This window comes from Phalacrocorax carbo, chromosome 32 (assembly GCF_963921805.1).
Source record: "Phalacrocorax carbo chromosome 32, bPhaCar2.1, whole genome shotgun sequence".
In the NCBI taxonomy this organism is placed as follows: Eukaryota; Metazoa; Chordata; class Aves; order Suliformes; family Phalacrocoracidae; genus Phalacrocorax; species Phalacrocorax carbo.
In genome coordinates, this window is record NC_087544.1 from 62394 (window position 1) to 87090 (window position 24697).

The 24697-nt window shown below is 56.4% G+C and overlaps 2 protein-coding genes across 2 annotated transcripts in view; one reads left to right on the forward strand and one right to left on the reverse strand.

The window, feature by feature from the left end:
- MRPL49 (mitochondrial ribosomal protein L49) overlaps positions 1–580 on the forward strand; it is a 1449-nt gene extending 869 nt beyond the window's left edge. Inside the window, exons 2-3 of the mRNA XM_064437469.1 lie at positions 8–185; positions 270–580. Of these exons, the coding sequence (XP_064293539.1) occupies positions 8–185; positions 270–416 (325 nt within the window). The 3' untranslated portion in view covers positions 417–580. The remainder of the gene's footprint in view (positions 1–7; positions 186–269) is intronic.
- Positions 581–1361: 781 nt separating this feature from the next.
- Positions 1362–24300, reverse strand: LOC135310293 (pre-mRNA-processing factor 39-like). The gene is made up of 14 exons (XM_064437524.1): positions 24170–24300; positions 22971–23284; positions 21548–21673; positions 19629–19747; positions 19360–19527; positions 12871–13063; positions 12685–12792; positions 12408–12572; positions 9851–9977; positions 5785–6053; positions 3120–3304; positions 2926–3000; positions 1663–1789; positions 1362–1581 (listed from the first exon to the last, which is right to left on the reverse strand). Exons 1-14 carry the CDS (start codon positions 24264–24266, stop codon positions 1516–1518), a joined length of 2139 nt encoding a protein of 712 aa, XP_064293594.1. The 5' UTR covers positions 24267–24300; the 3' UTR covers positions 1362–1515.
- Positions 24301–24697: the final 397 nt, after the last annotated feature.

Genomic DNA, 24697 nt, shown 5'->3' on the forward strand with positions numbered 1-24697 from the left:
CCCCCAGGAGGGGGGTGTTTTCCCCCGGGGGGGGTCTCCAACCGCTGCTCCCCCCCCCAGGACCCCCCCAGCCCCTCCCTTACTTCGTCCGCCGCTCGCGGCTCCACAACCTGCCCGTTTACCCCCGGCTGCGGAAAAGCAACCGGCGCCTGACGGAGCTGCGGCACGTCGAGGGGGACATTTGGGTGAGTGGGGGGCGTCTGGGGGGGGGGCCCGGAGGGGTTTTGGGGTGCTGACACCCCCCCCCCCCCCTTTTTCTCCATTTGCAGGCGCTGGAGCGCGAGCTGCGGGCGTTTTTGGGGGGGCGCGGGGGGAAGGAGCCGGAGGTGCAGGTGAACGAGGTGACGGGGAGCCTGCGCTTCAAGGGGCGCTGGGAGGGGGAGCTGCGGGAGTGGCTGCTGCAGAGGGGCTTCTGACACCCCGAAACACACCCGGGGGGGGCCCCCGGTTCGGGAGCGGCTAAAGGGGACCCCGAAATGGCGGGGAGGGGGCTTGGGGGGGGGACACCCCCCTAAAATCGAGGGAAAGGCGGTGGTGAGGAGCAGGAGTCGAAGGCGCTCAGGAGGGACCCCAAAATGGGGGGGGGCTTGTGAGTGGGGGGGGACCCCGAAATAGGGGGGCTGTGGGTGATCCCGAAATGGGGGGAGCCCGCTCATGAGCGGGGGGGCCAAAATGGGGGGTGGTTGTGAACAGTGGGGGACAGCAAAATGGGGCGGGGGGGGGCTGTTTGTGAGCAGTGGGGGACCCCGAGATGGGGAGGGGCTGTGGGGGACCCTGAAATGGGGGTGGGGGCGGGCTGCTCACCTGCAGTGGGGTACCCCAAAATGGGGGGGGACTGTGGGTGACCCCAAAATGGGGGGGGGGGGCTGTTTGTGAGCAGTGGGGGACCCTGAAATGGGATGGGGGGGGCTGCTCACCTGCAGTGGGGTACCCCAAAATGGGGGGGGACTGTGGGTGACCCCAAAATGGGGGGGTGGGGGGCTGTTTGAGAGCAGCAGAGACACCCTGAAATTGGGTCACAGCCCCTCGTGAGTGTCAGGGGCTCCCCAAAACGGGATGTCGGCAGGAGTGGGAGCGGGGGGGGGACCCCGAAACGGAGTCGGAGCCCTCTGAAGCGGGCGAGACGCCCCAAAACAAGGTGTAGACCTGCTCCCGAGCGCCAGGGGGGACCCCAAAATGGGGTGAAAACCTCTCCGAAGTGGGAAAAGCTCCCCAAAACACGCTGTAAACCTCCTCCTGAGCACCGGGGGGGACCCCAAAACGGCATCGAACCCCCCCCCCCAAGCGGAACAAACCCCTCCGGCGAGCCCCGAGACCCCCCCAAACCAAAAATAAACGCTGCCGGCGAGCGCCGGGGGGGCTCCTTGCAGCGCCGCTTCTTTATTTACATCCCCCCCACCCCCAAAACAGGAGGGGGGGGGGGCCCAAAAAAATGTACAGAAACGTGTTTTTACTAAAGGGAGGGTTTAGAAAAGGGGGCGAGGGGAGGAGTTGGGGGGCCGCGGGGGTCCCGGCTCAGCTCTGCGAGTAGTACTGGTTGTAGTTCCACGGCGTCTGGTAGCTGTAGGCGCCGTAGCCGTGCTGGGGGGACAGAGGGGGGGCCGTGAGCGTCGCCCCCGCCCCGGCGCAGCCCCAGGAGCCCGGCCCGGCCCCCCCACTGACCTGGTACCAGTAGTTGTAGGCGGAGGGGTTGGAGCCCACGTCCCCCCCCGAAGCGGGGAAGTTGAGGGGACCCAAAAGGCCCGAGGCTTCGTCGGGGCGGAGGCGTTTGTCGTCGGGTTCGTCCGAGCTGGGGGGGGGGGGGAGAGAAAATTGGGGGGGAAAAGGGGTGATTTGGGGGGGGGGAATTGGGGGGGGAAGGGGAGAAATTGGGGGGAGAAAGGGAGGAGATGGGGGGGAGAAATTGGGGGAGAAAAGGGAGGAGATGGGGGGAGAAATTGGGGGGAGAAAAGGGAGGGAGGAGATGGGGGAAGGGGAGAAATTGGGGGGAGAAGAAAAATTGGGGAAAGGGAAAAATTGGGGGGGAAAAGGGGAGAAATTGGGGGAAAAGGGAGGGAGGAAATGGGGGAAGGGGAAAAATTGGGGGGAGAAATTAGGGTAGGGAAGGGGAGAAAATGGAAATGGGGGGAAGGGGAGAAAGTGGTGGGAAAAGAAAAATTGGGGAAAGGGAAAAATTGGGGGGGAAAAGGGAAAAAATTGGGGGAAAAGGGGAGAAATTGGGGGGAAAAGGGAAGAAATTGGGGGGAGAAGGAGAATTTGGAGGGAGAATTTGGGGGGAAAAGGGAGAAATTTGCAGGGCAAGGGGAGAAATTTGGGGGAGAAAAGGGAGGGGAAGGGGAGAGATTGGGGGAGAAGGGGAGAAATTGGGGGAAAGGGGAAAAATTGGGGGAGGACAAGAAATGGGGGAGAGGTGAGAAATTAGGGGAGAAATTGGGAGAATTTGGAGGGAGAATTTGGTGGAGAAAAGGAGAAATTTGGGGGGGGAAGGGGAGAAATGGGAAAAATTGGGAGAAGCGGAGAAATTTGGGGGAGAAAGGTGAGAAGTTGGGGGGAAAGGGGAGAAATTGGGGTGGAAAAGTTGGGGGAGAAATTAGGGGAATAAGAAGGGGGAAATTGGAATAAAAGGGTGAAATTTGGGGAATAAAAGGTGAAATTTGGGGAATAAAAGGTGAAATTTGGGGAATAAAGGGTGAAATTTGGGAATAAAAGGCGGAATTGAAGGAATTAAAAGGGGAGAAATTGGAATAAAAGGGGAGAAATTGGAATAAAGGGGGAGAAATTGAATAAAGGGGAAATTGGAGGAATAAAAAGGGAGCAAATTGGAATAAAAGGGGAAATTGGGGGAATAAAAGGGGAGAAAAACGGGGATAAAGGGGAGAAAACTGGACAAACGGGAGAAAAGGGGGGGACGAAGGGGCCCCTCACCCGTTCTCGGGGGCCCTCTTGCGCGCCGCGTGCTGCTTGAGGATCTTCTGGTGCTCGTCGTAGGCCGTCAGCAGGCTGTGGGGAGCGGGGGGAGCTCAGGGGGCAGCTCGCCGGGGGGAGCGGCCCCTTTTCGGGACCACCGTGGCGGGGGGAGGGGGTTTGGGGGGTGTCTTTTCCCTCCCCTGATCCCTGACCTGTGAATGCTGGAGCCGAAATCCTCGAGGAACTCGACGCGGCGCTGGGAGAAGATGACTTTGGCTTCGTCGGGGAGGGGGCTGCGCAGCGCCCGCTCGAAGCAGCTCATGGTGTTGCCTTCGTTTTGTCGGACGTCGGCCCCGAATTCCATCTCCAGGAGGTTGGCGTGGAGGCGGGCGTTGTCCTGCACCCACCGCCCCGTCAGCTTCGGGGGTCCCCGGGGTCGGGGCGGGTGGGGTCCCGAGAGGGGTTTGGGGACCCTTAAGTGGGGTTGTGGGGTCCCCAGTGGGGTTTGGAGAGCACCCCCATGGGGTTATGGGGTCCCCAGTGGGGTTTGGAGAGCCCCAAGGGTGCCTGGGAGATCCCAAGTGGGGTTTGGGGACCCCCAATTGGGGCTGTGGGGTCCCCAGTGGAGTTTGGAGAGTCCCAAGGGTGCCTGTGGGGTCCCAAGAGAGGTTTGTGGACCCCCAAGTGGGGCTGTGGGGTTCCCAGTGGGGTTTGGAGACCCTCCCCATGAGGTTATGGGGTCCTCAGTGGGGTTTGGAGAGCCCCAAGGGTGCCTGTGGGGTCCCAAGAGGGGTTTGGGGACCCCCAATTGGGGCTGTGGGGTCCTCAGTGGGGTTTGGAGAGCCCCAAGGGTGCCTGTGGGGTCCCAAGAGGGGTTTGGGGACCCCGAAGTGGGGCTGTGGGGTCCCCAGTGGAGTTTGGAGACCCCCCGTGTGGGGCTGTGGGGTACCCAGGGGGGTTTGGAGACCCTCCCCATGAGGTTATGGGGTCCGCAGTGGGGTTTGGAGGAGCCCCAAGGGTGCCTGTGGGGTCCCCAGGGGGGTTTGGGGACCCCTGAGTGGGACTGTGGGGTCCTCAGAGGGTTTTGGGGAGCCCCCAGTGGGGTTTGGAGAGCCCCGAGTAGGATTTAGAGTCCCACGAGCATCCATGTGGGATTTAGGGGGCCCTGAGTGGGTTTGGGGGGCCCAGATGGTATTTAGGGGGCCCTGAGTGGGTTTGGGGGCACCTGAGCTGGATTTATGGAGCCCTCGTGGGGTTTGTGGGGCCCCCCAAGAGGGATTTATAAGGCTCCAAGTGGGGTTACAGAGCCCCCAAGGGGTTTTCTGGGCCTCCACGAGGGGTCTATAAAGCCCCAAATAGGGTTTGTGGGGTTCAAGGTGGGCGACGGAGCCCCAGAAGGGGTTCGTGGGTCCCCAAATGGGGTCTGTGGGGTTCAAGGTGGGGCGACAGAGCCCCAGAAGGGGTTCGTGGGTCCCCAAATGGGGTCTGTGGGGTTCAAGGTGGGGCGACAGAGCCCCAGAAGGGGTTCGTGGGTCCCCAAATGGGGTCTGTGGGGTTCAAGGTGGGGCGACAGAGCCCCAGAAGGGGTTCGTGGGTCCCCAAATGGGGTCTGTGGGGTCCAAGGTGGGGTGACAGAGCCCCAGAAGGGGTTTGTGGGTCCCAAAATGGGGTTTGTAGGGTTCAAAGTGGGGTGACAGAGCCCCAGAAGGGGCTTGTGGGTCCCTAAAAGGGGTTCGTGGGTCCCCAAAAGGCGTTTGTGGGGTTCAAAGTGGGGTGACAGAGCCCCAGAAGGAGCTTGTGGGTCCCCAAATGGGGTTTGTGGGTCCCCAAAAGGCGTTTGTGGGGTTCAAAGTGGGGCGACAGAGCCCCAGAAGGGGTTTGTGGGTCCCTAAAAGGGGTTTGTGGGTCCCCAAAAGGCGTTTGTGGGGTTCAAAGTGGGGTGACAGAGCCCCAGAAGGGGTTTGTGGGTCCCCAAAAGGCATTTGTGGGGTTCAAAGTGGGGCGACAGAGCCCCAGAAGGGGTTTGTGGGTCCCTAAAAGGGGTTTGTGGGTCCCCAAAAGGTGTTTGTGGGGTTCAAAGTGGGGTGACAGAGCCCCAGAAGGAGTTTGTGGGTCCCCAAATGGGGTTTGTGGGTCTCCAAATGGGGTCTGTGGGGTTTGTGGGTCCCCAAAAGGCGTTTGTGGGGTTCAAAGTGGGGTGACAGAGCCCCAGAAGGGGCTTGTGGGTCCCTAAAAGGGGTTTGTGGGTCCCCAAAAGGCGTTTGTGGGGGTCAAAGTGGGGCGACAGAGCCCCAGAAGGGGTTTGTGGGTCCCTAAAAGGGGTTTGTGGGTCCCCAAAAGGCGTTTGTGGGGGTCAAAGCGGGGTGACAGAGCCCCAGAAGGGGTTTGTGGGTCCCTAAAAGGGGTTCGTGGGTCCCCAAAAGGCATTTGTGGGGGTCAAAGTGGGGTGACAGAGCCCCATAAGGGGCTTATGGGTCCCTAAAAGGGGTTTGTGGGTCCCCAAAAGGCGTTTGTGGGGGTCAAAGTGGGGCGACAGAGCCCCAGAAGGGGTTTGTGGGTCCCTAAAAGGGGTTTGTGGGTCCCCAAAAGGCATTTGTGGGGTTCAAAGTGGGGCGACAGAGCCCAGAAGGGGTTTGTGGGTCCCTCAGAGGCTCTCACGGGTCCCTGAAAAGGGGTTTCCAGCACCTCCAGGGCCCAACCACGAGCCCTCCAGCTCCCCCAGACCACATCGAAGCGATGACGAGGTTTAGAGGGACCCGAAATCCCACCCCACAACCCCGGAACGAGCCGTGGTGGTGGCGGGGGACGGGGACCCGCCGCCCTCTCCCCACCCCTCCCCGCTCATTACTCGCCCTAAACGAGCTCTTTTTCCCTCACCGGATCTTTTTCCAGGGCTTCCACCAGCACCTTGCGAGCTTTGCCGAGGTTTTTCTGCACCTTGCAGGCCTGCCGAGCCAATTTGACGGCGTAGAAGGAGGCGAGGGGCAGCCCCTCGTTGGCGCGCATGGCCTCCAGCAGCAGCGCCTCCGCCTCCTCCAGGTTGCCCTGCCGGCGCTCCAGGCTGACGCGGCGCAGCCGCACCATGGCCAAACCCGGCACCACCTCCTCGAAACAGCGGAGGATGCGCCGCGCTTCGTCCAGGTTGCCTGGAGAGGGTGAGAGGTATAAGCGGGGTGGGTTTTGGGGGGTCCCCGGGGCAGTTACGGGGGTTACTGGGGTGGTTATGAGGGTCCCCGGGGTGGTTACAGGGGTTCCTGGGGCAGTTATGAGTGTCCCCAGAGGGGTTATGGGGGTCCCTGGGGTGGTTTTGGGGGTCCCTGGGGCAGTTGCAAGGGTCCCCGGGTGGTTACAGGGGTTCCTGGGGCAGTTATGAGTGTCCCCAGAGGGGTTCTGGGGGTCCCCAGAGGGGTTATGGGGGTCTCCAGAGGGGTTATGGGGGTCCCCTGGGTGGTTACAGGGGTTCCTAGGGTGGTTACAGGGGTTCCTGGGGTGGTTTTGGGGGCCCCTGGGGCAGTTACAAGGGTCCCCGGGTGGTTACAGGGGTTCCTGGGGCAGTTATGAGGGTCCCCAGAGGGGTTATGGGGGTCCCCCGGGTGGTTACAGGGGTTCCTGGGGCAGTTATGAGTGTCCCCAGAGGGGTTATGGGGGTCCCCAGAGGGGTTATGGGGGTCCCCGGGGCAGTTACAAGGGTCCCCCGGGTGGTTACGGTGGTTCCTGGGGCAGTTATGAGTGTCCCCAGAGGGGTTACGGGGGTCCCCAGAAGGGTTATGGGGGTCCCCGGGGCAGTCACAAGGGTCCCCGGGTGGTTACGGGGGTTCCTGGGGCAGTTATGAGGGTCCCCAGAGTGGTTAGGGGGGTCCCCCGGGTGGTTACAGGGGTTCCTGGGTAGTTATGGGGGTCCCCAGAGGGGTTACGGGGGTCCCCAGAGGGGTTATGAGGGTCCCCCGGGTGATTACAGGTGTTCCTGGGGTGGTTACAGGGGTTCCTGGGGCAGTTATGGGGGTCCCCAGAGGGGTTATGTGTGTCCCTGGGGTGGTTATGGGGGTCCCCGGGGCAGTTATGGGGTCCCCGGGGCAGTTATGGGGGTCCCCAGGGTGGTTACGGGGGTCCCTGGGGTGGTTATGGGGTCCCCAGGGCAGTTACGGGGGTCCCCAGAGGGGTTATGGGGGTCCCTGGGGTGGTTTTGGGGGTCCCTGGGGCAGTTACAAGGGTCCCTGGGTGGTTATGGGGGTTCCTGGGGCAGTTATGAGGGTCCCCCGGGTGGTTACAGGGGTTCCTGGGGCAGTTATGAGGGTCCCCAGAGGGGTTACGGGGGTCCCTGGGGTGGTTATGGGGGTCCCCGGGTGGTTACAGGGGTTCCTGGGGCAGTTATGAGGGTCCCCAGAGGGGTTATGAGGGTCCCCGGGGCAGTTACGGGGATCCCTGGAGTGGTTACGGGGGTCCCCAGAGTGGTTCAGGGGTTCCTGGGGTGGTTATGGGGGTCCCTGGGGCAGTTATGGGGTCCCCAGGGCAGTTATGGAGGTCCCCAGGGTGGTTACGGGGGTCCCCAGAGCAGTTATGGGGATCCCTGGAGTGGTTACAGGGGTTCTGGGGTGGTTATAGGGGTCCCCAGGGTGGCTATGGGGGTCCCCAGGGGAGGTTATGGGGGTCCCCAGGGGAGGTTATGGGGGTCCTGGGGGGGGTTATGGGGGTCCCCGGGGGGGAGGTTATGGGGGTCCCGGGGGGGGATTATGGGGGTCCCGGGGGGGGGATTATGGGGGTCAAGGTGGAGTGGGTTTGGGGTGAAATGTGGCCCCTCTGCCAGAAAACAGAGCATTTTTGGGGTGGAATTCCAACGTTTTGGCCCAAAAGAGGAGGGGTTTGGGGTGAGATGCAACCCTGCCACCCAAAACCAGCACATTTTGGGGTAAAACGCAGCGTCTCAGCCTGAAAAAGGAGGATTTAGGGACAAAATGTGACAACTCAGCCCCAAAATGGAGCGTTTTGAGGTGAAATGCAGCCATTTGGCCTGAAAATGGAGCGTTTTGGGGCAAACTGCATCTTCTCTGCCCCAAAACAAAAGAATTTTGGGGTGAAATTTGACATCTCAGCCCCAAACTGGAACGTTTAGGAGGAGAATGTGGAGTCTCAGCCTGAAAATGGAGCATTTTGGGCCAAAAAGCAGCATCTCGGCCCAAAAATGGAGCGTTATGGGAAGAAACATGTCATCTCAGCCCCCCAAAATGGGTGATTTGAGGTGAAATGTGGTGTTTCAGCCTTAAAATGGAGCATTTTGGGGCAAACTGCGTCTCGTCCACCCCAAAACAAAAGAATTTTGGGGTGAAATTTGACATCTCAGCCCCAAACTGGAACGTTTAGGAGGAAAATGTGGCGTCTCAGCACAAAAACGGAGCATTTTGGGTCAAAAAGCAGCATCTTGGCCTAAAAATGGAATGTTTTTGGATGAAATACATCGTCTCAGGCCCCAAAACGGAGCGTTTTGGGGCAAAATGAGTCTCGTCCACCCCAAAATGGAAGTATTTTGGGGTGAAATTTGACGTCTCATCCAAAAACCGGAGCATTTTGGAGAGAAATGTGGTGTCTCAGCCCAAAACCGGAACATTTAGGAGCAAAACATGGTGTCTGAGCCCAAAACTGAAGCGTTTTGGGAAGAAACACGTCATCTCTGTCCCCAGAAATGGGTGATTTGAGGTGAAACGTGGTGTTTCAGCCTTAAAATGGAGCATTTTGGTGCAAAATGAGTCTCGTCCACCCCAAATGGAAGCATTTCGGGGTGAAATTTGACATCTCAGCGCCAAAAAAGGAGCGTTTTGGGGTGAAATGCAGCCATTTGGCCTGAAAATTGAGCATTTTGGGGCAAACTGCGTCTCGTCCACCCCAAAACAAAAGAATTTTGGGGTGAAATTTGACATCTCAGCCCCAAACTGGAACGTTTAGCAGGAAAATGTGGCGTCTCAGCACAAAAACGGAACATTTTGGGTCAAAAAGCAGCATCTCGGCCTAAAAATGGAATGTTTTTGGATGAAATACATCGTCTCAGGCCCCAAAACGGAGCGTTTTGGGGCAAAATGAGTCTCGTCCACCCCAAAATGGAAGTATTTTGGGGTGAAATTTGACGTCTCATCCAAAAACGGGAGCATTTTGGAGAGAAATGTGGTGTCTCAGCCCAAAACCGGAACATTTAGGAGCAAAATATGGCGTCCGAGCCCAGAACCGAAGCGTTTTGGGAAGAAACACGTCATCTCTGTCCCCAGAAATGGGTGATTTGAGGTGAAATGTGGTGTTTCAGCCTTAAAATGGAGCTTTTGGGGCAAACTGCGTCTCGTCCACCCCAAAACAAAAGAATTTTGGGGTGAAATTTGACATCTCAGCCCCAAACTGGAACGTTTAGCAGGAAAATGTGGCGTCTCAGCACAAAAACGGAACATTTTGGGTCAAAAAGCAGCATCTCGGCCTAAAAATGGAATGTTTTTGGATGAAATACATTATCTCAGGCCCCAAAACGGAGCGTTTTGGGGCAAAATGAGTCTCGTCCACCCCAAAATGGAAGTATTTTGGGGTGAAATTTGACGTCTCATCCAAAAACCGGAGCATTTTGGAGAGAAATGTGGTGTCTCAGCCCAAAACCGGAACATTTAGGAGCAAAACGTGGCGTCCGAGCCTAAAACCAGAGCATTTTGGGGCAAAAAAGCAGCATCTCAGCCCAAAAAAATGGAGCGTTTTGGTGCGAAACGCCACATCTTCCCTCAAAACCGGGAGCGTTCATGAGGAGAACATGGCGCCTCGGCTCCAACATGGCGCCTCGGCTCCAACATGGCGCCTCGGCTCCAACACGGCGCCATTTTGGCGCCAGCCGCGCCCCGCCCCCACCCCCCACGCCTCGAAAAGCGCCATTTTTGATCCCGCCGCCCCCCCAAACCGCTCCGTTTCGGGGCTCCCTCACCTTGTTTCTCCTCAAAAGCCGCCCAGAGGAGGTGGATGTTGGGTTTTCGGGGCAGGTGGTAACCGCAGGCTCGCTGAAAAACGCTCCTGGCCCCCGTCACCGTGTGGTTTTCCAGGTATTTGGTGTACTGTAAGGGGGGGGGGGGGGGGGAGAAAACACCCCCAAAAAAAGCCCAAAAAAAAGAGGTGGAAAAGAGGGGGACGGACAGACGGACGCGTGAGCGTTGCCCCCCCAGCCCGGCCGGGCGGGGATGCGCTGAGTCGGGTGGGGGGCACTCACGTTAAGACCCCTCTCTTCCGAATTTCCTGCGCCCTCTTAGGCGGGGGGAGGTGCCGCGGGCGGGGGGGGCCGAGGCAGCGGGAGTTAAAGAAAAACGGGTGTTAGAGAAGTGGTTTTGAGGAGGAAGAAGTAAAAATAATAATAATAATAAAAAAAAATCAAGTTAAAAGCAGCCCCCGGCGTCCGTCGGGGGAGGGGGTAAAAATAAGCCCCCAAACCCAGCGGGTCCTTTATGAGGGGAGGGGGTTGGGGGGGGTTTGGGTGGGGTTTGATGGGTTTTTGGGGGGGTTGAGATGGTTTTTTGGGCGTTTGGGACAGTTTTGGGGGTTTTGAGATGGGTTTTGGAGGTTTTGAGATGGGTTTTGGGGGGCTCAAGATGGGTTTTTGGGGGGTTAGAGATGGGTTTTTGGGGGTTTTTGAGAAGGTTTTTTTGGGATGGGTTTTTGGGGGGTTTGAGACAATTTTTTGGGGGGGTTTGAGATGGTTTTTTGGGGGTTTGAGACGGGTTTTGGGGGGCTCAAGATGGGTTTTTTGGGGGTTAGAGATGGGTTTGGGGGTTTTTGAGAAGGTTTTTTTGGGGTTTGGGATGGGTTTTTGGGGGGGTTTGAGATGGATTTTTGGGGGTTTTGACATGGATTTTTGGGGTTTTTGACACGGATTTTGGGGGGGTTAAGACTGTTTTTTGGGGGGTTTGAGATGGATTTTTGGGGTTTTTGAGATGGATTTTTGGGGGTTTGAGATGGATTTTTGGGGGTTTGAGATGGATTTTGGGGGTTTTTGAGATGGATTTTTTGGGGTTTTTGAGATGGATTTTTGGGGTTTTTGAGATGGATTTTTGGGGGGTTTGAGATGGATTTTTTGGGGCGTTTGAGATGGATTTTGGGGGGGTTAAGACTGGTTTTTGGGGGGTTTGGAGACGGGTTTTGGGGGGTTTTTGAGACAGGGTTTTGGGATGGATTTTGGGGGTTTTTGAGAGGGATTTTTGAGGTTTTTGGGATGGGTTTTGGAGGGTTTAGGACAGGTTTTGGGCTTTTTGAGACAGGTTTTTGGGGGTTTTGAGACGGGTTTTGGGGGGTTTGGGGCGGGTTTTTGGGATAGGTTTTTTGGGGTTTGGGTCAGGGGTTTTGGGGTTTTCTGAGACTGGGTTTTCAGTTTTTAGGCTGGAGTTTTTGGTTCTTGGGACAGATTTTGGGGTTTTTTTTGAGAGGTTTTTTGGGTTCTGCAATGGGTTTTTGGGGGTTTTGGGATGGGCTTTTTGGGTTTTAGGATGGGGTTTTCGGGTTTTGGTTTTTTTTGGAGAGGATTTTTGGGTTCTGAGACAGGTTTTTTGGGGTTTTGAGACGGGCTTTTTGGGGTTCTGGGACGGGCTTTTTGGAGTTTGAAATGGGGCTTTTGCGATGAGGTTTTTGGGTTTTGAGATGGGTTTTGGGGTTTCAGGACGGTTTTGGGGTTTTGGAATGAGAATTTTGGGGCTTTGAGATGGATTTCTGGGGCTTTGGGACTGGGTTTTTGGGTTTTGAGACGAGTTTTTTGTGTTCTAAGACAGGTTATTTGTTTTTGAAATGGGTTTTTGAGATGGGATTTTGGGGTTTTGAGACCGGTTATTTTGGGGTTTGAAACTGGGATTTTGGGACGGGGTTTTTTGGGGGTTTTGAGACAGTGTTTTTGGTTTTAGGAACTGAGGGGTTTTTTTGGTTTTGAGATGGGTTTTGGGACGGGTTTTTGGGGGTTTTGAGACATCTTTTTTTTTTTTTCTTTTTTTTTCTGGGGTTTGAGACGAGAATTTTTAGGGGTTTTGAGATGGATTTTTTTGGGTTTTGAGACGAGATTTTGGGGGTTTTGAGACGAGATTTTTGGGGTTTTGAGACAGGGGTTTTTTTGGTTTTGAGACAGGGTTTTTTTGGGGTTCTGAGACGAGATTTTTTTGGGGTTTGAGACGAGATTTTGGGGGTTTTGAGACGAGATTTTTGGGGTTTTGAGACAGGGGTTTTTTGGGTTTTGAGACGGTTTTTTTGGGGTTCTGAGACGAGATTTTTTGGGGGTTTGAGACGAGATTTTTTTGGGTTTTGAGACGAGATTTTTTGGGGGTTTTGAGACAGGGTTTTTGGGGGTTTTGAGACGAGATTTTTTTGGGGGTTTTGAGACGAGATTTTTTGGGGGTTTGAGACAGGTATTTTGGGGTTTGAGACAGGTATTTTGGGATGGGGGGAATCCAGCTGTGGGAAAAGAGGGTGGGGGGACGGGGCGGGGGGGGACGGGACCGTCGCGAGGGCCTCACCTTGATCCAAAACTCCTCGTAGAGGGCGCAGGCGATGACGCAGCGTTCGAAGAGGACGATGGTGCGCTCGTGCGAGCCGGCCGCCATTTCGTAATCCAGATAATCCCGCCAATTCCGCAGCTGAGCCCTTTCCAGCGGTTTCACGTGGAAATAGGGACGCTTGATCTGCCGGGAAAATTGGGGCGCAGGGGTGAAAAAAGGGGGTTTTTAGGTGGTTTTAGGTGGGGTTTTGGGGGGTTTGTGGCGATACCGGGGCGATCGATCCAACCCTACGTACCCCGTCCTCGAAATTCCAGCGTTTGCTGACTTCCGCCTCGTTTTGAGCGTAGATTTGTTGCCGCATGGAGATCACCAGCTCCCGGATTTTTTCCTGGTCTAAATCCTCCTGGGAACGAAACGGGATGCAGGTGGGAAACTGCGGGGGTTCCCAGAGACCCCCCAACCCCCACTTTTGGGGGCCTACCTGGGCGTCAGCCGCCGCCGCCGCCGCTTTCCCCTCCACGCCGGGGGGCAGATCCTCTCCTGGCGGCGCTTCCGACCCTTCCGGCTCCGGGGGTTTGGGCACGGGGTCGGTGGCCAGCTTGGACTGGACCCACAGGAGCTCCTCCGGGGACAAGATGTCCTTCGGGGGGTTGTGGAGGACGTGCTCCTTGAACCTGGAGGGGGGGACACACACGCCGAGCCCGGCGGTCCCGGCACAGGGAACGGTCACCGTTGGGCTGCCCAGGTATTTCCCTGGGGATATTTTATTCCCCCTGGTATTTCCCTGGGGATATTTTATTCCCCCCGGTATTTCCCTGGGGATATTTTATTCCCCCCCCAGGTATTTCCCTGAGGATATTTTATTCCCCCCGGTATTTCCCTGGGGATATTTTATTCCCCCCCCAGGTATTTCCCTGGGGATATTTTATTCCCCCCGGTATTTCCCTGGGGATATTTTATTCCCCCCAGGTATTTCCCTGGGGATATTTTATTCCCCCCAGTATTTCCCTGGGGATATTTTATTCCCCCCCCAGGTATTTCCCTGGGGATATTTTATTCCCCCCGGTATTTCCCTGGGGATATTTTATTCCCCCCAGGTATTTCCCTGGGGATATTTTATTCCCCCCCCAGGTATTTCCCTGGGGATATTTTATTCCCCCCCCAGGTATTTCCCTGGGGATATTTTATTCCCCCCCCAGTATTTCCCTGGGGATATTTTATTCCCCCCGGTATTTCCCTGGGGATATTTTATTCCCCCCCCCGGTATTTCCCTGGGGATATTTTATTCCCCCAGGTATTTCCCTGAGGATATTTTATTCCCCCCCCGGTATTTCCCTGGGGATATTTTATTCCCCCCCCAGGTATTTCCCTGGGGATATTTTATTCCCCCCCCAGTATTTCCCTGGGGATATTTTATTCCCCCCGGTATTTCCCTGGGGATATTTTATTCCCCCCCCCGGTATTTCCCTGGGGATATTTTATTCCCCCAGGTATTTCCCTGGGGATATTTTATTCCCCCCCCGGTATTTCCCTGGGGATATTTTATTCCCCCCGGTATTTCCCTGGGGATATTTTATTCCCCCCGGTATTTCCCTGGGGATATTTTATTCCCCCCAGGTATTTCCCTGGGGATATTTTATTCCCCCCCCAGGTATTTCCCTGGGGATATTTTATTCCCCCCGGTATTTCCCTGGGATATTTTATTCCCCCCAGGTATTTCCCTGGGGATATTTTATTCCCCCCCCAGGTATTTCCCTGGGGATATTTTATTCCCCCCGGTATTTCCCTGGGGATATTTTATTCCCCCCGGTATTTCCCTGGGGATATTTTATTCCCCCCAGGTATTTCCCTGGGGATATTTTATTCCCCCCCAGGTATTTCCCTGGGGATATTTTATTCCCCCTGGTATTTCCCTGAGGATATTTTATCCCCCCCCCGGTATTTCCCTGGGGATATTTTATTCCCCCCCCGGTATTTCCCTGAGGATATTTTATCCCCCCCCCGGTATTTCCCTGGGGATATTTTATTCCCCCCCCGGTATTTCCCTGGGGATATTTTATTCCCCCCCCAGTATTTCCCTGGGGATATTTTATTCCCCCCCCGGTATTTCCCTGGGGATATTTTATTCCCCCCCCAGGTATTTCCCTGGGGATATTTTATTCCCCCCGGTATTTCCCTGGGGATATTTTATTCCCCCCCAGGTATTTCCCTGGGGATATTTTATTCCCCCCGGTATTTCCCTGAGGATATTTTATTCCCCCCGGTATTTCCCTGGGGATATTTTATTCCCCCCCGGTATTTCCCTGGGGATATTTTATTCCCCCCCAGTATTTCCCTGGGGATATTTTATTCCCCCCAGGTATTTCCCTGGGGATATTTTATTCCCCCCGGTATTTCCCTGGGGATATTTTATTCCCCCCGGTATTTCCCTGGGGATATTTTATTCCCCCCCCGGTATTTCCCTGGGGATATTTTATTCCCCCCCCAGGTATTTCCCTGAGGATATTTTATTCCCCCCCCAGGTATTTCCCTGGGGATATTTTATTCCCCCCGGTATTTCCCTGGGGATATTTTATTCCCCCCAGTATTTCCCTGGGGATATTTTATTCCCCCCCCGGTATTTCCCTGGGGATATTTTATTCCCCCCCAGTATTTCCCTGGGGATATTTTATTCCCCCCAGGTATTTCCCTGGGGATATTTTATTCCCCCCGGTATTTCCCTGGGGATATTTTATTCCCCCCGGTATTTCCCTGGGGATATTTTATTCCCCCCCCGGTATTTCCCTGGGGATATTTTATTCCCCCCCAGTATTTCCCTGGGGATATTTTATTCCCCCCGGTATTTCCCTGGGGATATTTTATTCCCCCCGGTATTTCCCTGGGGATATTTTATTCCCCCCCCAGTATTTCCCTGGGGTTATTTTATTCCGCCCCGGTATTTCCCTGGGGATATTTTATTCCCCCCCCAGGTATTTCCCTGGGATATTTTATTCCCCCCGGTATTTCCCTGGGGATATTTTATTCCCCCCAGGTATTTCCCTGGGGATATTTTATTCCCCCCCCAGGTATTTCCCTGGGGATATTTTATTCCCCCCGGTATTTCCCTGAGGATATTTTATTCCCCCCCCAGTATTTCCCTGGGGATATTTTATTCCCCCCCCAGTATTTCCCTGGGGATATTTTATTCCCCCCCCAGGTATTTCCCTGGGGATATTTTATTCCCCCCGGTATTTCCCTGGGGATATTTTATTCCCCCCGGTATTTCCCTGGGGATATTTTATTCCCCCCCCAGTATTTCCCTGGGGATATTTTATTCCCCCCCCAGGTATTTCCCTGGGGATATTTTATTCCCCCCCCAGTATTTCCCTGGGGATATTTTATTCCCCCCCCAGGTATTTCCCTGGGGATATTTTATTCCCCCCCCAGTATTTCCCTGGGGATATTTTATTCCCCCCGGTATTTCCCTGGGGATATTTTATTCCCCCCGGTATTTCCCTGGGGATATTTTATTCCCCCCGGTATTTCCCTGGGGATATTTTATTCCCCCCGGTATTTCCCTGGGGATATTTTATTCCCCCCCCAGTATTTCCCTGGGGATATTTTATTCCCCCCCCAGGTATTTCCCTGGGGATATTTTATTCCCCCCCCAGGTATTTCCCTGGGGATATTTTATTCCCCCCCCAGGTATTTCCCTGGGGATATTTTATTCCCCCTGGTATTTCCCTGAGGATATTTTATTCCCCCCCAGGTATTTCCCTGAGGATATTTTATTCCCCCCCCAGGTATTTCCCTGAGGATATTTTATTCCCCCCCCAGGTATTTCCCTGAGGATATTTTATTCCCCCCCCAGGTATTTCCCTGAGGATATTTTATTCCCCCCCCAGGTATTTCCCTGAGGATATTTTATTCCCCCCCCAGGTATTTCCCTGAGGATATTTTATTCCCCCCCCAGGTATTTCCCTGAGGATATTTTATTCCCCCCCCCGGTATTTCCCTGAGGATATTTTATTCCCCCCCCAGGTATTTCCCTGAGGATATTTTATTCCCCCCCCAGGTATTTCCCTGAGGATATTTTATTCCCCCCCCAGGTATTTCCCTGAGGATATTTTATTCCCCCCCCAGGTATTTCCCTGAGGATATTTTATTCCCCCCCCAGGTATTTCCCTGAGGATATTTTATTCCCCCCCCAGGTATTTCCCTGAGGATATTTTATTCCCCCCCAGGTATTTCCCTGAGGATATTTTATTCCCCCCCAGGTATTTCCCTGAGGATATTTTATTCCCCCCCCAGGTATTTCCCTGAGGATATTTTATTCCCCCCCCAGGTATTTCCCTGGGGATATTTTATTCCCCCCCCAGGTATTTCCCTGGGGATATTTTATTCCCCCCGGTATTTCCCTGGGGATATTTTATTCCCCCCGGTATTTCCCTGGGGATATTTTATTCCCCCCGGTATTTCCCTGAGGATATTTTATTCCCCCCCCAGGTATTTCCCTGAGGATATTTTATTCCCCCCCCAGGTATTTCCCTGGGGATATTTTATTCCCCCCGGTATTTCCCTGGGGATATTTTATTCCCCCCGGTATTTCCCTGAGGATATTTTATTCCCCCCCCAGGTATTTCCCTGGGGATATTTTATTCCCCCCCCTGGTATTTCCCTGGGGATATTTTATTCCCCCCGGTATTTCCCTGGGGATATTTTATTCCCCCCGGTATTTCCCTGAGGATATTTTATTCCCCCCCAGGTATTTCCCTGGGGATATTTTATTCCCCCCCCAGGTATTTCCCTGGGGATATTTTATTCCCCCCGGTATTTCCCTGGGGATATTTTATTCCCCCCGGTATTTCCCTGAGGATATTTTATTCCCCCCCCAGGTATTTCCCTGGGGATATTTTATTCCCCCTGGTATTTCCCTGAGGATATTTTATTCCCCCGCCAGGTATTTCCCTGGGATATTTTATTCCCCCTGGTATTTCCCTGGGGATATTTTATTCCCCCCCAGGTATTTCCCTGGGGATATTTTGCCCCCCTGGTATTTTCCTGGGGATATTTTGCCCCCAAGTATTTTGCATAGGGATATTTTATTGCCACAACTATTTTCACAGGGTTATTTTACCCCCAGCTATTTTCCCTGCGGATATTTTACTTCCTGAGTATTTTCCCTGGGGATATTTTATTGCCACAAGTATTTTCTGTGGGGATATTTTATTCCCCCAGGATTTTCCATGGGGGTATTTTACCCCCAGCTATTTTCTGTGGGGATATTTTGCCCCCCTGAGTGTTTTCACACGGGATATTTTATTGCCACAACTATTTCCAGGGGATATTTTACCCACAGGTATTTTCCAAGGGGATATTTTACTCCCTGATTATTTTCCATGGGGATATTTTGCCCCCAAGTATTTTCCCTGGGGATATTTTACTTCCTGAGTATTTTCCCTGGGGATATTTTACTTCCTGAGTATTTTCCAAGGGGATGTTTTATTGCCACAAGTATTTTCTGTGGGGATATTTCGCCCCCGGGCCATTTTCCATGGGGATATTTCACCCCCGGGCCATTTTCCATGGGGATATTTCACCCCCGGGCCATTTCCCTTGGGGATATTTCGCCCCCGGGCCATTTTCCATGGGGATATTTCACCCCAGGGCCATTTTCCATGGGGATATTTCACCCCCGGGCCATTTCCCTTGGGGATATTTCGCCCCCGGGCCATTTCCCTTGGGGATATTTCACCCCAGGGCCATTTTCCATGGGGATATTTCACCCCCGGGCCATTTCCCTTGGGGATATTTCACCCCCGGGCCATTTTCCATGGGGATATTTCACCCCAGGGCCATTTTCCATGGGGATATTTCGCCCCCGGGCCATTTTCCATGGGGATATTTCACCCCAGGGCCATTTTCCATGGGGATATTTCACCCCCGGGCCATTTCCCTTGGGGATATTTCACCCCCGGGCCATTTTCCATGGGGATATTTCACCCCAGGGCCATTTTCCATGGGGATATTTCGCCCCCGGGCCATTTTCCATGGGGATATTTCACCCCAGGGCCATTTTCCATGGGGATATTTCACCCCCGGGCCATTTTCCATGGGGATATTTCACCCCCGGGCCATTTTCCATGGGGATATTTCACCCCAGGGCCATTTTCCATGGGGATATTTCACCCCCGGGCCATTTTCCGTGGGGATATTTCGCCCCCGGGCCATTTTCCGTGGGGATATTTTGCCCCCGGGCCATTTTCCGTGGGGATATTTCGCCCCCGGGCCATTTCCCTTGGGGATATTTCACCCCAGGGCCATTTCCCGTGGGGATATTTCGCCCCCGGGCCATTTCCCTTGGGGATATTTCACCCCAGGGCCATTTTCCATGGGGATATTTCGCCCCCGGGCCATTTTCCATGGGGATATTTCACCCCCGGGCCATTTTCCATGGGGATATTTCACCCCCGGGCCATTTTCCATGGGGATATTTCACCCCCGGGCCATTTCCCGTGGGGATATTTCGCCCCAGGGCCATTTTCCGTGGGGATATTTCACCCCCGGGCCATTTTCCGTGGGGATATTTCACCCCAGGGCCATTTTCCGTGGGGATATTTCACCCCCGGACCATTTTCCATGGGGATATTTCACCCCCGGGCCATTTCCCTTGGGGATATTTCACCCCCGGACCATTTTCCGTGGGGATATTTCACCCCAGGGCCATTTTCCATGGGGATATTTCACCCCCGGGCCATTTTCCATGGGGATATTTCACCCCCGGGCCATTTCCCGTGGGGATATTTCGCCCCTGGGCCGTTTTCCATGGGGATATTTCACCCCCGGGCCATTTTCCGTGGGGATATTTCACCCCAGGGCCATTTTCCATGGGGATATTTCACCCCCAGGCCATTTTCCATGGGGATATTTCGCCCCCCAGGCATTTCATTACCCCCCGGGTGCGTTTTCCGCGCGGGAGGGGGTTACGTACTTCTCCCAGTGATGGTTGTAGAGCTGCGTGGGCATGGAGAGGACGCGGTCGTAGATGCCGGTGACGGCTCGCAGGTCTCCCTGTTCCCGTTCCCACTCCACGTAGAGCTCCCACAATTTATCCGAGCGGAAATCCATGCCGGCCGCCGCCACCGCCGCCTCGAAAACGCTGACGGAGAGAGACGGGGAGGGTGAAGGCGGGCGCCGCCGGAGCGGCCATCGCCGGAGCGGCCATCGCCGGAGCTGCCCGACGCCTCCTCCGGGACTTACCCGCGGATTTTTTGGATGGATTCGGGAAGATTCATGTCCAGGGTGGTTTGGAGGTAGGAGATGTAGTGGATCCACAGGTCCATGCTGAGGGGGATGGACTGAAGCCCTCGTTCAAACACCTGCCCCGGGGCGGGGGGACACACACCGAGCGTCACCCGGCGGCCCCGGGGAGCCGCGAGGGGTCGGGGTGCCCGGCCCAGCGCCCAAAATGGGGGGAAACCACCCAAAAACGGCTGGGAACGGGGGTGGGAACAACGGGCGGCGGGCCAAAATGGGGAGGAAACGCTGTTTGGGCGGGAAAGCGGTGGGGAAATGGGGTGGAGGTGCCCGCCAAAATGGCACGGGGAACCCCATAACACCCCCAACTGCCCCCAGAAAGGGAATGACACCCCAAAACGGCACCGAGACCCCCAAAACACCCCTTGTCTGTCCCCAAACAGGGGGGTGACACCCCAAACCGGCACCGAGACCCCCAAAACACCCCTTGTCTGTCCCCAAACAGGGGGGTGACACCCCAAAATGGCACAGGAACACCCAAAACACCCCTTGTCTGTCCCCAAACAGGGGGGTGACACCCCAAAATGGCACAGGGAACCCCCAAAACACCCCTTGTCTGTCCCCAAACAGGGGGGTGACACCCCAAAATGGCACGGGGACCCCCAAAACACCCCTAACTGCCCACCAAACAGGGGGGTGACACCCCAAAATGGCACGGGGACCCCCCAAAACACCCCTTGTCTGTCCCCAAACAGGGGGGTGACACCCCAAAACGGCACCGAGACCCCCAAAACACCCCTTGTCTGTCCCCAAACAGGGGGGTGACACCCCAAAATGGCACAGGAACACCCAAAACACCCCTTGTCTGTCCCCAAACAGGGGGGTGACACCCCAAAATGGCACAGGGAACCCCCAAAACACCCCTTGTCTGTCCCCAAACAGGGGGGTGACACCCCAAAATGGCACGGGGACCCCCAAAACACCCCTAACTGCCCACCAAACAGGGGGGTGACACCCCAAAATGGCATGGGGAACCCCAAAACAGCCCTTGCCTGTCCCCGAACAGGGGGGTGACACCCCAAAACGGCACGGGGACCCCCAAAACACCCCTTGTCTGTCCCCAAACAGGGGGGTGACACCCCAAAATGGCACGGGGACCCCCAAAACACCCCTTGTCTGTCCCCAAACAGGGGGGTGACACCCCAAAATGGCACAGGGAACCCCCAAAACACCCCTTGTCTGTCCCCAAACAGGGGGGTGACACCCCAAAATGGCAGAGGGACCCCCCAAAACACCCCTTGTCTGCCCCCAAACAGGGGGGTGACACCCCAAAATGGCACGGGGAACCCCAAAACACCCCTTGCCTGTCCCCCAGACAGAGGGGTGACACCCCAAAACGGCACGGGGAACCCCAAAACACCCCTAACTGCCCACCAAACAGGGGGGTGACACCCCAAAACGGCACAGGGACCCCCAAAAACACCCCTTGTCTGTCCCCAAACAGGGGGGTGGCACCCCAAAATGGCACGGGGAACCCCATAACACCCCTTGTCTGTCCCCAAACAGGGGGGTGACACCCCAAAATGGCACGGGGACCCCCAAAACACCCCTTGTCTGCCCACCAAACAGGGGGGTGACACCCCAAAACGGCACAGGGACCCCCAAAACACCCCTTGTCTGTCCCCAAACAGGGGGGTGACACCCCAAAATGGCACGGGGAACCTCATAACACCCCTTGTCTGTCCCCAAACAGGGGGGTGACACCCCAAAACAGCACGGGGACCCCCAAAACACCCCTTGCCTGTCCCCCAAACAGGGGGGTGACACCCCAAAATGGCATGGGGACCCCCAAAACACCCCTAGCTGCCCACCAAACAGGGGGGTGACCCCCAAAACCGGCGTGGGGGCCCCCCACCCCGCACCTCCTCGGCCTCCCGTCTGCAGTCGAAGCGACGCTCCATGTCGGCGTATTTCTTCCAGTAGCCGTAGCAGTAGGGGTAGTGGGCGAAGAAGGCGTCGAAGGCTTTGCGGGCGGCAAAGAGGTGGTTCTGCAGCGGGTTTTGGGGGAAAACCAGGCGGTTTTGTGACAAAAAGAAGAGCAGTTGAGCGTAAAGGGTCCTCTAATAACCTACTTATTAACTGCGGTCGATAATTACGCGGGAGGAATCGCCTCCGTCACGAAAAAGCCAGCCCTGGGCAGCGGAGGATTCCACGTGGTTTGTGCCAGGGTGAGTCTTAATTAGGGTTTTAACGAGGCTGGCGGCTTAAGATGGGTTTTAACGAAGGTTTTGGCGGGAGCAGCAGCTCAGGACAAGTTTTAACAAGGGTTTTAATGGGACCAGCAGATCAAAGCAAGTTTTAACGAAAGTTTTAACATGATGAGCAGCTAAACTTGAGTTTTAACACAGGTTTTAATGGGGCCGGGGGATCAGGGCCAGTTTTAGGTCTGGTTTTAACAGGGCTGGGGGATCGGGGCCAGTTTTAAGTCCAGTTTTAACAGGGCTGGGGGATCGGGGCCAGTTTTAAGTCCAGTTTTAACAGGGCTGGGGGATCGGGGCCAGTTTTAGGTCCAGTTTTAATGGGCCTGGGGGATCGGGGCCAGTTTTAGGTCCGGTTTTAATGGGCCTGGGGGATCAGGGCCAGTTTTAAGTCTGGTTTAAACAGCACCAGAGGATCAGAGCCAGTTTTAAGTCCGGTTTAAACAGGGCCAGGGAATCAGGGCCAGTTTTAAGTCTGGTTTAAACGGGGCCACAGGATCGGGGCCAGTTTTAGGTGTGGTTTAAACAGGGCCAGGGGATTGAGACCAGTTTGATTCCAGTTTCAAGAGGACCTAGGGATCAGGGCCAGTTTTAGGTCTAGTTTAAAGGATCTGGGGGATCAGGACCAGTTTTAGGTCCGGTTTTAACGGGGCCGGGGGCTTGGGGCCAGTTTTAAGTCTGGTTTTAACTGGGCCAGAGGATCGGGGAGAGCTTTAATTCCAGTTATAACGGGGCCAGGGCATTGGGGTGAGTTTTAATTCCAGTTTTAACGGGACCGGGGGGTCGGGGCCAGGTTTAGATCTGGTTTTAACAGGGCCAGAGGATCGGGGAGAGCTTTAATTCCAGTTGTAACAGGGCCAGGGCATTGGGGTTTTAATTCCAGTTTTAATGGGGCCGGGGGCTTGAGGCCAGTTTTAAATCGGGTTTTAACGGGGCCAGAGGATCGGGGAGAGCTTTAATTCCAGTTATAACGGGGCCAGGGCATTGGGGTGAGTTTTAATTCCGGTTTTAACGGGGCCGGGGGCTCGGGGCCAGGTTTAGGTCTGGTTTTAACGGGCCGGCACGCCCTAACGAGGGTTTGAATCACCTCTTGCTCGACGTACTGCAGGAGCTCGGTCCAGGCGGTGAAGTCGTGGGGGTTGCTGCGCGCCGCGTGCCAGAACTTCTCGAAGTCGAGGGGGTAGGTGAGGGTGGGCTCCTCCGCGGGGGGCTCGGGCTCCCGGGGGGGCGGGGGCTCCTCCGGCGCGGCCGGGGGGGGCTCCTCGGGCTCGGGGGGAGGGGCGGCGGCGCCGTTGCAGCTCTGTGGGATGGGGGGGGGCGCGGCAGCGTCGCTGTGGTTCTTCTTCGCCTCCTCTTCCTCGGCGGAGGCGGGGGTGGGGGGCGGCAGCTCTGCTGCGGGGGCTGGGGGGAGCGGGACGGACACACGGACGATGGCGCACTGTTAACGCTGGGTGCCCTCGCGCCGGGGGTCCCAGCAGTCCCGGTGCCCCCCCCCAAGCTCTGCCCCTTCCCATAGACCCCACAGCCCCCCCCATTAATCCCCAGTTCCCCCACAGCATCCCAGGCCTCCTTCCCACCCCCAGACCTGCCCCACAGCCCCCTCCCCAAATCCCCTCAGGCCTCCTACCCCACAGCCTCCCCCTCCCATTAATCCCCAGTCCCCCCCCATAAGTGCCTCCTGCCCCAGACCTGCCCCACAGCCCCTCCCCAGCTCCACAGACCCCTCTTCTCTGCCCCACAGCTCCCCCCATTAGCCCCCAGTTCTCCCCAACGAGTCCTATCTGCCCCATAGACCCTTCCCCACCTCGCCCCCACCCCAAATCCCCTCAGGCCCCCTGCCCCATAGCCGCCCCCCTCCCAAATCCCCTCAGGCCCCGTGCCCCATAGCCGCCCCCCTCCTTAATCAGCCCCCAGTCCCCTACAAGTCCCATCCGCCCCCAGACCTGCCCCACAGCTCCCTCCTCAACCCCACAGGGCCCCTCCCCGCCCCCTCCCCTTAGGACCCCCACCCCATAGCCTACCTCCTCCCTAATTAATGCCCAGTTCCCCCTCAAGTCCCACCTGCCCCCAGACCTGCCCCACAGCCCCCTCCTCAGCCCCACAAACACCCCCCCGCCAACTCTCCTCAGGCCCCCCACCCCATTGCCTCCCCCTCCCATTAATCACCAGTTCCCCCCACAAGTCCCATCCACCCCAGACCTGCCCCACAGCCCCCTCCCCCACGCCCCAAATCCCGCCGCTTTACCCCACCCCCTCTCAGACCCTCTCTCTCGCCCTGGGGCTCACCGGGAGGGCCGGTACCGCCGTCCCCGCCGTCCCCCAGCGCCCCCTCGGCCCCGCCGCGCCCGGGGCTGGCCGGAGCCTCCGGCCCCTCCGCCGCCATTTCGCCGCGCCGCCACCCGCACCGCGCATGCGCAGCGCCGGGACCCCGGATGGAGAAACCAGCGAGGGGGCGGCGGCGGGCCAGAGCGGCGACGCGGGAGCGGTGCAGCGCCGCCTGCCGGGCGGGAGGCGTAGAGGCGCGGCGCGCACCATAGAGACGCGGCAGCGCGCTAGAGGCACTTCCGGTTTCACTTCCGAAGCCATAGAGGGCGGGAAGAGAGGCCAGAGCGGCCCGGAGGACCCGCGACAACCAAAGAGACTTTGAGGGGGGAGAAACCAGTACGAGGGCCTCTTGAACAACCATAGAGACACTGGGGGAAGACAGACCAGAGCGGCCAACTGGCTCTTGAACAACCATAGAGGAACGACCCCCATTGGGCAACTGTAGAGAGCGCGTGATTGGCCTAGAGCGGCCAACCACCACCTTGACCA

Coding starts and splice junctions, on each gene's coding strand:
- LOC135310293 (XM_064437524.1), bottom strand. CDS start 24,266: ATGGCGGCGGAGGGGCCGGAGGCTCCGGCCAGCCCCGGGCGCGGCGGG. Junction 6,054..9,850: donor GGCTTTTGAGGAGAAACAAG/GTGAGGGAGCCC, acceptor CACCCTCTCCAG/GCAACCTGGACGAAGCGCGG. Junction 1,582..1,662: donor CCTACAACTACTGGTACCAG/GTCAGTGGGGGG, acceptor CTGTCCCCCCAG/CACGGCTACGGCGCCTACAG.